Below are 13,332 nucleotides of genomic sequence, written 5' to 3' on the forward strand. Positions count from 1 at the left end.
TGTATTATCAGAAACAGTCGTCACACACGTGGAACAGGAGGGTTTCTCTTCATTAAACTGTTGTAGCATCACAGACTCAAGAATTAACAGACTTCAGATTGATGAAGGGTTTATGAAAACTCTACTTGTCCTTATTGTCTTTGTTTCATTAGGTAACACCTCCTGAGACGGTGAATAAAAGTGATGAATATTTACATCTAATAGTCAAAATAATTTATTTATCAGAGGCTGTGATTGGCTAAACAACTGTGACAGAACAGTAAAATCATGGAGACAACTGATAAAGTTAATGAGCACAAGTTCCAGTTCAACAGTTTTGTGGTCATGATTACTGCTGCCTACATCCCACAGGATGCTAATGCTAACTTGGCATTAGCAGTCAGCAGAGCACATATCCTGACACTGTGCACATCATAGCGGGGGACTTTAATCATGGATTTGAAGGCAGTGCTTCCCAGATTCCACCAGCATGTTATGTGTGCTACGAGAGGAGCTAACACACTGGACAAGGTCTACTCTAACATCAAGCTGGGCTACAGGGCTAGACCACCACTACACCTGGGCCAGTGTGACCACATGTCCCTGTTCTTAATTCCTGCATATGCCCCCCTCAAGAAAACTGCTCTTACCATCATAAAAGACTGTCAAGACTTGGCCGGATGGTGCCTCTCAGCAGCTGCAGGACTGCTTTGACAGGACCAAAAGGGACATTTTTGAACATCCAGACCTGGAGGTGTTCATGGACAGTGTTCTGTGTTACATTAAGAGCAACAGAGAGACTGTCACAGTGGACAAACACATCTACCTCAAGCAGAAGCCCTGGATCACCGGGAGGTCCAGCAGCTGTTGAAGGAGAGGAACAGGTCTGGCAGCAGGGCTCTCTACAGAATGACTCGAGCTAACCTGAAGAGAGGCCAAGTCAGACTACAGGAGGTGAATCGAGGACCACCTGAACAGCAACAACAGCAGGCAGGTGTGGCAGGGTGTCCAGCATCTCTATAGGACCAACCTCAGAGCTGTTGAAGGTGACGCCTCGCTGGCAGAGGAGCTGAACCTCTTCTTTGCCTGCTTTGTAAGCTACACTTCACCCCACGGTCCACAGCAGCTTCACCCTCACAGTAGAGGAGCGTTTGGTCAGGCGCACGCTACGGGCCGTCAACCCGAGGAAGGCTGCTGGATCCGACGGCATCTCAGGACGTGTACTCAAGGACTGTGTGAACAAGCGGGCTGGAGTCTTCACCAGGATATTCAACCTGTCCACTGTCCCACCCTGTCTGAAGTCCTCCACCATAATCCCCCTGCCCAAGAAACCCCACATCTCCAGCCTCAACAACTACCGGCCAGTCGCACTCACTCCAGTGGTGATGAAGTGCTTTGAAAAACTGGTCTGGGGTCATATCACGTCACTCCTGCCCCACAGTTTTGACCCCCACCAGTTTGGATACAGAGTGAACAGATCTACAGAGGATGCTGTAGCCACAGCCCTCCATGCTGCACTGTTCCACCTGGAGCAGCGGGGGAGATATGTGCGGCTACTCTTTGTTGACTAAAGCTTTGCGTTTAACACCATCCTCCCCCACAAACTGGTGGACAAACTGGGGGACGTGGAACTTCCACACTCCACCTGCATGTGGATAAACAGCTTCCTGTCTGGTCGCAGAGGGTTAGAGTGGGTCACCACACATCCACGGCCCTCAGCCTCAGCACTGGCTCCACACAGGGCTGTGTGCTGAGCCCCCTGCTCTACACCCTCTACACCCACGACTGCACCCCGCCCACCACAGCAACAATGTTGTTAAGTTTGCGGACAACACCACGGTGGTGGGTCTCATCTCTGGGGGGATGAGTCCCCCTACAGGGATGAGGTGGGGCAGCTGACAGTGTGGTGCAGGGAGAATAACCTGCTCCTCATCACCTCAAAGACCAAGGAGCTGATAACAGACTTCAGGAAGAAGAAAATGGACAGTCCACCATTAATCATCAGCGAGGACGGTGTGGAGAGGGTGGCCAATTTCCACTTCCTGGGAGTCCACATTGAGGAGAACTTGACCTGGAGCATGAACCCCTCTTAGCTACTGAAAAAGGTCCAGCAGAGACTGCACTTTCTAAGGTTGCTCAGGAAGAACAACATCAGCCAGAGACTGCTGGTGTCCTTTTATCGGTTCTCCACAGAGAACATACTGACATACTGTGCATGTGTGTGGTACACCAGCTGCACAGTGGCTCAGAGGAAAGCTCTCCAGAGGGTCATCAACACGGCCCAAAAGATCATCGTCTGTCCTCTCCTCACTCTGGAAGAACTGCACAGTTCCTGCTGTCTCAAAAAAGCCAAGAACATTATAAAGGACACTTCACATCCTGGTCACTTCCTGTTTCAACTGCAGCCGTCAGGCAGACGGTACAGATCAGTCAGAACAGGGACAAATAGATTCAGAGACAACTTCTACCCCGCAGCAATAACTGAACTCAATAAAGCCAAAACATAATATGTGCTGCTAGTGCAATAAGGGATCATACAATCAACAGATGATAGAATGTATGGTTGTGTGTTTGTTTGTTTTGGGTTTTTAAATATCTTATTTATTTCAATACTATTTATAGTTTACTTACCTATTTATTTGAGATATTTTTTATGCTCCTTTATAGTTTTATACAACTTTTATACAAATCCTACATAAAGTAGGACATTAACAATGACATCATGGAATGACCAACCAACTTCACAACCAACTAGCTGTGCAGCTGAAAAGCCAATCAACTAACCAATCAACAACCAACTGTGCAACTAAACAACAAACTCCTGATTAAGCACATAAAATAGTCTCGTGTTCTCTCTATCCAATAACAATCAATATGTTGTTTATAAATTAGACATTCTGTTTGTTTATTCATAAATAAAAAAAACATTTATTATATCTCATGTTGATTTCCTGCACCTTTCTTTCACATCCACTTGGCTGATGTTCAAATATTGGCCTGTATGTTGACATCCAAGAGGGGTCACAGTCAAACTTCCAGATATTGAACTGGATTCATACATTGTGCTAACATAAAGACATGGTCCTGGACCAACCGATGCAATATAACATGAGACACGTCTGCATGTCTGGCAGATGTCTCATGTCTTCTGGGAACTAAGCGATCAAGGCAGTGACAGGCTTACTGGACCTAAATTGTGTTATATAAGTCACGTGACATAACTTATATGGCATGACGTGGTTTATTTTGTAAAACAGCTGCAGTCTGGTTTACAAAAGAAAACTACTTGGTTAGGTTTAGGGAAAGATCGTGGTTCGAGTTAAAAATTATGGCATCATTTGCAACAGAACTGACATGATAAAGTCACGTCCATAACGAAAATTAAGTTTCTCACAACTTTAAATAACTCTGAGTTTATTTTGGTTTCACACAGGACGTGAACGCGCTCTCCTGGGTGAAAGTTTGTTTGAGTCATCCATCCTCCCCACCTCCCCCATACAGTATATCAGTTTATTGTTAGGAGGCGAAACCTAGGGGACATAGTACCTATGACAGGAGAAATAAGAGCGAGTATACAGTCATGGCTGCTTGAACAATTGACAAACACATTTTTCTGTAAAAAAAAAAAAAAAAAAAATTAAGTAATTTGAGTATTTGTAATTAGTTACTTCCACCCCTGCATTTGAACCCAAGGATTAGGTTGCAGCTCGTTTCAAAGCTGAGGCAACCGATTGGACCAATTCCAAAACTGTTTGGAACTGCCAAACTTGAAAAATTAGGGCTCAGCTTTAAAAATACTGGAATTCATTTTAACGAGAGGAAAGCAGGAACTGGAGACCTGGTCGTGGCAGAAGACGCTGCCATTTGAGAACCCCACAGTGGGATACACACAGAAGCTTCAAACAAAAACACAGCCTTCACTGGAAAACAGCTACAAATCAAGATGAGGTTTTTGCTGCTTGATTCCAGTGTAGCTCCAGAGGAGGAGGTGGAGGTACACATCAGTTGGTCACCTGGAAAATCAGTTAGGATGCTGCTCACAGAAGTGGAACATGCTGGAATATTTGGGAGCAGAAATACAGGTGCAGAAGTGCATGTTTTCATCATTTCATCATGACAGGATCACAGTCATGATGAATACAGTTGGGTAGCGTCAGTCACTTTGCAGCTCCAGCATCATCAGTCAGCGGTTGAATAGCAGCAGAGAGAGCCTCAGTTTGGACGTGATGTTAAAATCTACACCACTTGCCAACAGTAATATTTCAAAAGAGATTCCCTCAGAGTTTTAGGATCTTTAATATGCTGCTTCTCCTTCTTCTACTCTGTCCTTTGTTTCCTAACTGGGCATTTTATTTCTTTGTGTTTGCAGAAATTTCCACTTCTGGCCAGCCGTGCCTTCAGCAGCTCTGCCAGACAGCTGAGGAACAAGGTCCCCGAGGCTCAGAAACTCTTCCAGGTAACATGACAGCAAAGAGTAGAAAAAGGAAAAGAAGAAAATCATTTGCCAATTTGATTTAGGCCCAGGCCATATGGACGCAATCAATATTTTTGACCAAATATGTAGATATCAATATGTACTGATATTGCAACAACATTGTAGGAATGACTATTGGAGTGGAAAGTCTTTGATCAATAATCATCAGTAGTGTGGATATATAACTAAGTGGGTGAAGACAATAGACAATAGAACAACAAGAACAGTCTGGTAAGTTTTGAAAATCTAATTTTACTGTAATGCAGCCTCTAAAACCAGGAATATACAACACTTATGACATATCAAAATATCTACTATCATATGATATCAATATAGTATTGATTTATTGCCCAGCCCTCATTTAATTAATCTTTAAACCACTAAAGTGCAATGCAACACTGAGGTCTGTGAAACAGAGCCTGAAGGCTGCAAACAGCAGTCTGAGTACTTTTGAATTTGTTCTAATTACCACAAATTATTTGGCAGATTATTATTGTGCTGTGTGTCAGGGTTCAAATGCATTATTATAATGTGTGAGGAGGGTGAGTTCAAGCTAAAACATGGTGCTAAAAATAACTTTGTGACCCGTTTTACCTCGAGCACGCCCCCTCCACATACAGAACAAATATCCTGAGCCAGGATTATTATCATCTGTGGGTTTTCCTGTTCAGATTAGGTGTCCCAAAGCCCTTCTTTGTTTGGTTAGGTGAAAAAAAATGAAAAGAAAAATGTGTCATTAATCAATGTCATGGGGTAAAGAAGTATATGCATTTCTTTTCTTTTCTTTCTTGGGATTTGGCAGTGATTATTTCACCTCAGTGTCAGCCAACATGGCTAACAGCTGGAGGCCAGAACAAAAAAGGAATTACTATTTTTGTATATGCAACCACTGAGCCAAACTGATATGCACTACAAAATTTAACAGCATGCAGATTTTACTGGATGGAAAGGAATGGATGGATAAGAATCAGTTTGTTATTTTGCACTGCAGCTACTATTAATGTGTCTGTTTCATGACTTCCTGTCCTCAGTTTTAACTTTTTGAGTTTGATTATGTGTCATGTTGTGTAGGCATGTTCCTGATCAGTGTGATCTCATGGGATATGTGTATAAATAGCGTGTCACCTTTCAGAGGTGGACAAAGTCCACACATTCTTTCCAAAAGCAGAAGTACAGATAACTTGTTTACTGCAGTAAAAGTGAATAAGTTCAGGGTCTGAAATGTCCTAAAAGTATAATGTATAAAAGTAAAAAGTTGTCCTCCATAGAACATTTCTACTGACTTCTTTCTGTGCAAAGACAACTGTAACTGTCTTGTTACATCTTGTTATGACTTGTTTCTTACATGTCATACATCAGAAGTCGCAGCACATGTTGTACATGTACATGTCGTACATTGCAGCAGTATTGCGCATGTGTCTGCATTTGTAGCTGCCGGCCAGAAGTTCTCCTAGACAGCACGCCTACGTCTTGCCAACGTCGGCACGATGAATAAAGTTGCATCACCGAGACGTCATACGGAGAGCGTTTGCTCATTGGGAAGATGTCGCCGAGACGTGGGCATTTGATAAGAAATTCTCTCCAGACGACGTTTGGCCGATGTATCAAAGCTGCACAGCGTAGCCTCTCTACAGCTTCTATGACCTTTATTTTTTCAGGTCGAATCATTCTATCAGCAAATATCTCACTATCGTACTTATAATGTGATAGGAATATGGCAATATGACAATAAAAAAACAATATGCTTGACCATCAAAATAGCTTCCTAATTCAGCGTGTGAATAAAATAACGAGACACGACCGGGGGGCGGGGGGTGATGTTCAAGAATTTGCTCATCACTCCCCTTATATATCTGTGTAACTTCACCTGCGGGGAGGGATGAAGTCAGAGCCTAAAAACTTAAGTCATGTTCTGCTGCTGAATAAACTGAAATACACTTCATATCATCAACACTAAATCTACTGCATTTTAGTGAGTTTTGGACATGTGATGAATAGTTAGGTGTCCTTCGTTGTCATGGTGATATGGTGATAGTATGCATTAGGTACATAAGTTAACCATTTACATTATGTGTGTGACCCTTTCTTCCAGCGCCACCTCCTCCATACACAGACGTGAATATTTAGCATCAAACAGCCACTGCTCTGAAGGCCCTCTGCTCCAAAAACACACACTCTCCCTGCACTTTTTCATGTTGGGGTTCAGGCTGTCGGACAAAATGGGCTTACAGTCCAAAGGAACTTTTTTTTTGTGATTATTGGTGTTTCAGAATGATCGGAACAATGGCATGGCACCATAAGTCTTCATGCTAACATGTTAGCATACACAGTTTTCATCATATGGTTTCTATGGTTACAGGAGGACAATGGGTTGCCAGTCCACATCAAGGGAGGAACTGGTGATGTCGTGCTCTACCGGGCAACCATGACGCTAACCATAGCAGGTAACATGTAAAGAGTATTTCATTTTACTAGAAAAGTGTAGCCCAGGGTTTCCACCAGATGCAGCTTTGGAACGTCGTGTGTGTGCAGTGGTTTTGTTCCATCATACAAGGGACTGCAAGTTCCACCAGCAGCGTTTCAGAAGCGTTTCAGCAGCGCAGCGTCTGAAAATGTTTACTTGCTCTGATTCTGTTGATGAAGTCCTCTTTCTTTGCTCTTTGTGCTTCTACCATGGATAAGCAGGCTACATAGTTAAATTGTTTATTTTCTGTCTGTCTTTATGATCTGGGTCTTTTATTTTGAAAATTAACCAGATTCTCTCTGCCTTTTCCGCACCTGACTTCCTACCTGACCCCCCCCCCCCCCTTTTTTTTTAAAATCATTTCAGCATTTGCATGATGCCCAATGCTCAATTTGATAGAACTATAAAAAATGTGGTGTTAAAGGACATTTTGTAAAAGAACAAATGATGAAAACCATGAAAACATCAATGACTATATATAATTTAAATTGTGTATTTATATTTAGTGCAGCCTCTGATGGTTAAAATTCAAATTCAAAGAGGTTAATTTTGAATCAGTTTGGAGAGTCAAACATGCCTGTAGTTGCAGAAACATATGTTAATATAAAATATGTAAATAATACAGTGCCTCTTAAATCATTGACAGTTACGGTCACAGACTCCACCTCACTTATATCTTAAGTTTAATTTATTTGCCAAAAAGAAGAAAAAATGCACAATAAACCAAGTTAGAAATTAATTTGATGGAACGCTTTATTATTGTTTTTTAAATTTTTTTGTAGCTATTGTGATAATATTGACATATATCTTATATATTGTTATAAAATGAGTGTGGGTGTCCTATGTTATCTTGATTTATTCATGTGTCTTTGTCTCGTGGACAGGAACCTGCTACTCTCTGTACTGGCTGCTCGTGGCTTCGATGCCTCAGAAGAAAGCGTAGAGCAGGAACGAGCATGGGCTCGGTCTATCGCATGGAGAACGACGCTTGGCTCTGTCTAACACTAATGTTTGTTGTGTAAATTCTATTTGATTTGATCACAAACCGTCCTAATTTCTTTATGGCAAAAATGAATATGTAAAAAGTGTCAAATCAAAGGCTGCAGAGTTTTCATTTGTGTGTCTCTGGTTTCTGACTCACAACAACCATTCAGAACCTGAACAAACATTCAGAAGGTAATTATCTTCAGGTCAGAACATGGTTTGAGCAGAATGGAGAAGAAAGAGGGAATCTAAAATATCGCACTGTACGCAAAAAGTTGTAATGCATGTAGTCATGACAAAGTTTCTTTTTCAGCCTGTAACTAGGGCTGCAACGGATCAAAAAACCCACGGGTCAGATCATATCACGGGTTTGAGTCACGGATCGGATCATTTTTCAGATCAGCAAAAAAGAAAAAAGTGGTGGGATTAGAGTTAAATTATTTTAAAAATTGATCTTTGTCTGTCTGTAATTATCACCATAGTGATGTAATGTAATAATAATGATAATAGTAATGATAATGGTAATAATATTAAAAACTTCAAACTTATACAGTGCTGTACTATGTATATACTATACATATATCAGATCATTATACACTGTACAGTATAATACAGAACTACACTCTGTAGTCTGGCTCAATGTCCCGCCTACAGCAGCACATCTGATTGGTTAGAAGTGATGATCAATCAGCAGACACACTGTGTGACAGACGGGGTGAGACAGAGCTGCACCGGTGAGCAGAGAGGAGCTGTGTACAAGTTAAGACAGCTGATATCACCAAAGTTTCAATGAACATCACAGTTTTATGATCTGTTTCTATGGTGATAGCAGAGTTACATCAGTGAAAATGATTTCACTCGAGGCGATGTGACGACTTTTAAATCAGAGCTGAGCTGCACACAGCAGCATCTGTCCTGTCTGTTCACTGCAGCTCTGCATGGAGATTTCAGGTTTTATAACTTATACAAAAGTAACAGTGACAGTAAAACTATGATGCTCACATGTGGTCTGTGGATCACATGAGTGTTGAACCGTAGAGGACGATCCGTACGGGACACGGGTCAACTGTGACCCGTTGCAGTCCTACCTGTAACAAAGAGAAGAGAGCAGTTTATCCTGTTTCTATTTAACATAGAGGTGACAGAAGGACTCTTTACTGTAGAAGACATAAAAAAAGACGGGTAAAAGTAGAAGTTCTGATTTAACTTGTTTACTGCAGTAAAAGTGAAAAAGTTCAGGCTCTGAAATGTCCTCAAAGTATAAAAGTAAAAAGTCGTCCTCTGCAGGACATTTCTGTCCAAAGACAACTGAACCTCAGCTTTTCTCTGTAATTTAGTTTCCTTCTCTTGTCTGTTTGGCCTTCTTAAGTCATTTTTTTTACATCATTTTTCTGTTCTTCCGTTGTTTTCACCTTGTTATGTTGTTTATCATCTTGTTAGATGGTTCACATTTTGTTATGTCTTTTTTGTCTTGTTAAGTGCTTTACGTTGTTTTTGTCTTGTTACATCATTTTCTTCTTCTTATGTTGAGAGGGACCTGTCTGCAGGGAAGATGGCGGACAAGGACGCCGCCATATCTCTACTCCATACCAGAAGTCCAAACTGGAAGTTGGTCTTCTTGGTGTATCTTGTTACTCATTCGGCGCTCCATCTTTACGATACGTCCAGACACTGAATATTTGTGTGATTTCTGTGGACTCGAGGATGAAACCATCGCTCACTTATTCTATCAATGCACTTACAGTAGAACGTTTTGGAAAGATGTCCAGCATTTTGTACAAGAAAAAACAGGAAGAACGATCAGTTTCCAGGAAAAAAAACGTTAGAAATAAGAAAGCTGCCAAAACAAACACTATTATGGAGAAATTTTGTAGAAGTGATCTGTAAAATCCTTTTCCTTTGGTTGTTAGTTTGCTGTTTGTTCTGCACAGAACCTGCTGTGTGCTTCTAAGTTGGTGTATTGGTTTGTGTCTGTATGTGAGATTGCACAATTAAAAAAATAAAAGGTACGTCCAGGCGGTAGATCGTTAAGTTTTTCTACTATGCTTTTTAGCAAACAATGTGTGAGGAGTCTGTCCTGTGTTTAATGAAGGAACCTTCTGGTGGGCAGGCTGGAACATATACAGGAAAGACAGGGAGAGCATGTCAGCTTCCTGCAAACAAGATCCTGCATAATATTTCTGTTTTTCACAAGGAAATGTTACTTTTCTTCACTGAAATATATGGAGAAAAAAAAATGCAATGAAACTTTGCAAGTTAGCAGAGGATCGTAACCTTACAGAGATGCTCTTATTCCCTACTGAATTTATTTTATTTCCTTTATTTATTTATGGACCTTTTTTGTTATTTATTTTATACAACTTTAATTTCTTATTACTATGACTTTATTTATTAATTAATTACTTATGTACCACACTGTACTATGACAATCCTGCATAATATCTGGGCAGTACAGTCCTTACACTGTATCATCACCAGTGCTGGCCTCCTTTTTTACACTCATCATAAGTTACAGTTAACCGTGCTAATGTGAAGGTGATTGTTATTTTTCAGTTCTAGTGTGAATCATATGTGTGATTTGTGCAAACATCTCAGTTTTACAGACTGTATAAAGTCCTGAAAAGACTTAGAGTTGATTAACTATTAAATTATGCAGTATGGAGCGGCGAATGGCGAATAATATACACGAAAGAAGACCAACTTCCGGTTGTGACCTCCGGTATAGAGTAGAGCTATGGCAGCACCCTTGTCCGCCATCTTTCCTGCAGACGGGTACTTTTGGTTTATGTCTCGTTAAGTCATGTTCATCTTGGTACATCATTTTATTGTTTGTTGTGTTGTTTTAGTCTTGTTTTATCTTTCATTTCATCTTGTTACGTTGTTCTTCTTGTTACAACACGCTGATGGATATAAAGAATCCTCTTTGTTTCTGCAACGGGCCGTGGCAGCCGCCTGACCCGATGATGCATGACCGAAGCGCGTGATGTGCGAGGGCCCGATCATCGCTGCTTGCAACTTTGATTAGTATTATTATTGTTAGCAGTCGCAGCAAAGATCCACCTTGATCATGTTAGTTCAACCCAGCATGTTTACATAAGAGTTTGATTTCTTTGTTTTTTACATCTTGCAAACAGGGTGGAGGTTGAGGTTGAGATATCAGAATCAAATGTGTGTTCTCAAACTTGGTGTCCACGTTCTCCTCTGTGTGCCTTCAAGGCACAAAAATCTGCAGCTTTCATCATATCACCTCACTGACCTTCAGCCACAGAGGAAGAGGAGGAGGCTGTTGAGAGAAATGTGGGTAATCGAGTGTAATATTTCTGTAAAATAAAACCCTGCAGAGTTTCAGTCCTCAGGGCTCAGTTCCACACAGAGAGCAATATTTATAAAATCCCACGGCCTTCAGCCTTAAAAGATCAAACCCTCTGATGGCAGCTACCAACAGATGCAGCTCCAAGACATACAAAAGTTTTTTTAATTACTTTCTATTATAAAATACAAATAAAGTGGCCTTTGCGTTTGGGATGACAGCTGGGATTTTCTGATGTTTTCCAGCTGTTTCACAACACTGATTGTCAGAGGAAGAGAAAATACTCAGTAACAGCTCCACCTAGTGGTGCAAAGAGGAACTACAACAATACCACTCTATTTCTGTCATAAAGCTTTACATTACATTCAGCTCATCTCATGCAAACAGTTTGTTTTTTCCAGGTTTGGAAGAGAACAAGCAATGATATTTTAGGAAAGTGGAAGTTATTCATTACAAACATTTGATTCCCAAATGCCACCTAAAGTGTTTTACAGAGTACCAAGACAAAAGCACAAAAACAAACTAAATATGGCCATGAGCAGCGATGAATGGGATCCAGGTAGACTGCAAACTTTTGTCTGCTTGAAAAAGAAAAGAAAAGAAAAGGCAACTTAAAATTAGATTTGAATAAATCCCCCCCACTCTAAGCAATTATTACCAAATTTCATGCATTGACTTGATTGCTTATGAATCCATACAGTAATTACAAGATATAAACTTTTTGCATGTGTGGCGCCCCTTAGTGGTGAAACACTATGTGTTTTAATACGTTATCGTAATGAACAGTCCTGATCATGTGTCTCGACTTCCATCAAAATTCCTTTGATAACTTAAGAAAGTCTAAAGACAATACTGTCTTTTCTTTTGAGACAACCTGCTTTACACATTGTGTCTTACTGCTATTTTCTTTTCTTTCATTCTGTACGAGCAATACTGTCCATTATTATTTGAACTGAATTGAATCTAATTACAAACGTAAACTGGTAGATATTTAGCTTAGATTTGACATTCAGCATTGTCTCAAGTCTGACCTCTGAGGACAGTTTGATGTACATTTGAGAAGCACAGAAGCCAAAGCTTCACCATGTTTAGTTTAGACTGTAGAAAGAGCCAGTAACCCAGAAGCAGCCGAACAAGGAGGTCTGTGAAGTTCACATGGGGTCAGGAGACACATTACAACCATGGCAGCAGCTTGGACGGACCTGTGAACTGTCCACTGAAGTTGTCCAGTGTTCTTCCAGTGAGGGTTGTATAGGGAAAATATGGACACCAGCTGCCAGTCAGGGGTTTAAGGTATCAGTATGCTTCAACCAAAGTGATTCTTGGATTGTTGACCAGCATCTGAAGCCCTGCAGGTCGCCAGATCACTTCAGATCAACATTCACATTTAAAACAGTTGAAGTGAAGTGAAGTAGGGCTGCCAGTTATTTTCACAATTAATCCGTGAATCTTTTAGTCCATGAAGAGATCTATTAAAAGCCCGAGGTTTGGCTAAGGGATGGGGGACGTAAGCTTTACCTTCAGTAGTAATCTGAACTGTGCCTCTCAGTGGAGACAGGAAGCCCAAATCTCCTGAAGAATCCGTCTGAAATTTCACACCAGCTGAACATGATTTTTAGAGAGTTTTCTTTTTCAACTCTGAGTGATCTCTGACTTCATAAAGCCGACTGTATCTTGCTGCCTGTTGCTCACTGTTCCGGCCTTCAGCTGAGTCATGCAGCAGCAGCATCTGAAAGCAAACAGCTCAAATTCACGATTTCTGCCACATCATTATCAATAAATAATACACTAAAGCAGACAGGTCTGGAACCCAGATTTCTCTTTATTAGATGTTTCCTGACCGATGAGTTTTGATGGTAGCTGAAATGATATATTATTATTATTATTATTATTATTATTATTATTATTATTATTATTATTATTATTATTATTATTATCATTATGGGTATATGAGCTTCTTTTCTTAGGTTAGAAAATTTCTCATACTGGTGAAAAAATATTAATCCCTAGTTGGAAAATAAAAATGCACCCGCTGGTGTCCTGATAATTTTGTATAAACAAAACATTACACGTCCTCTTGATGTCCACCCCCCAGTTTCTGATGTGAAGAAAGAAACTGCT

At 40.7% G+C, this 13,332-nt stretch overlaps 1 protein-coding gene across 2 annotated transcripts in view; it reads left to right on the top strand.

Moving 5' to 3' along the window:
- cox7a1 (cytochrome c oxidase subunit 7A1) overlaps positions 1–8,015 on the top strand; it is an 11,610-nt gene extending 3,595 nt beyond the window's left edge. The window contains exons 1-4 of one of the 2 annotated variants that reach the window (XM_084716886.1): positions 3,925–4,061; positions 4,349–4,435; positions 6,813–6,897; positions 7,802–8,015. In XM_084716886.1, coding sequence (XP_084573012.1) covers positions 4,032–4,061; positions 4,349–4,435; positions 6,813–6,897; positions 7,802–7,860 — 261 coding nt within the window. In that variant the 5' untranslated portion in view covers positions 3,925–4,031 and the 3' untranslated portion in view covers positions 7,861–8,015. Of the gene's footprint in view, positions 1–3,924; positions 4,062–4,348; positions 4,436–6,812; positions 6,898–7,801 lie in introns of those variants that run through there. The other variant, XM_084716887.1, reaches the window with a different exon arrangement.
- Positions 8,016–13,332: the final 5,317 nt, after the last annotated feature.

Source organism: Lutjanus erythropterus, chromosome 4 (assembly GCF_056507025.1).
Source record: "Lutjanus erythropterus isolate fLutEry1 chromosome 4, fLutEry1.hap2, whole genome shotgun sequence".
Classification (NCBI taxonomy): Eukaryota; Metazoa; Chordata; class Actinopteri; order Lutjaniformes; family Lutjanidae; genus Lutjanus; species Lutjanus erythropterus.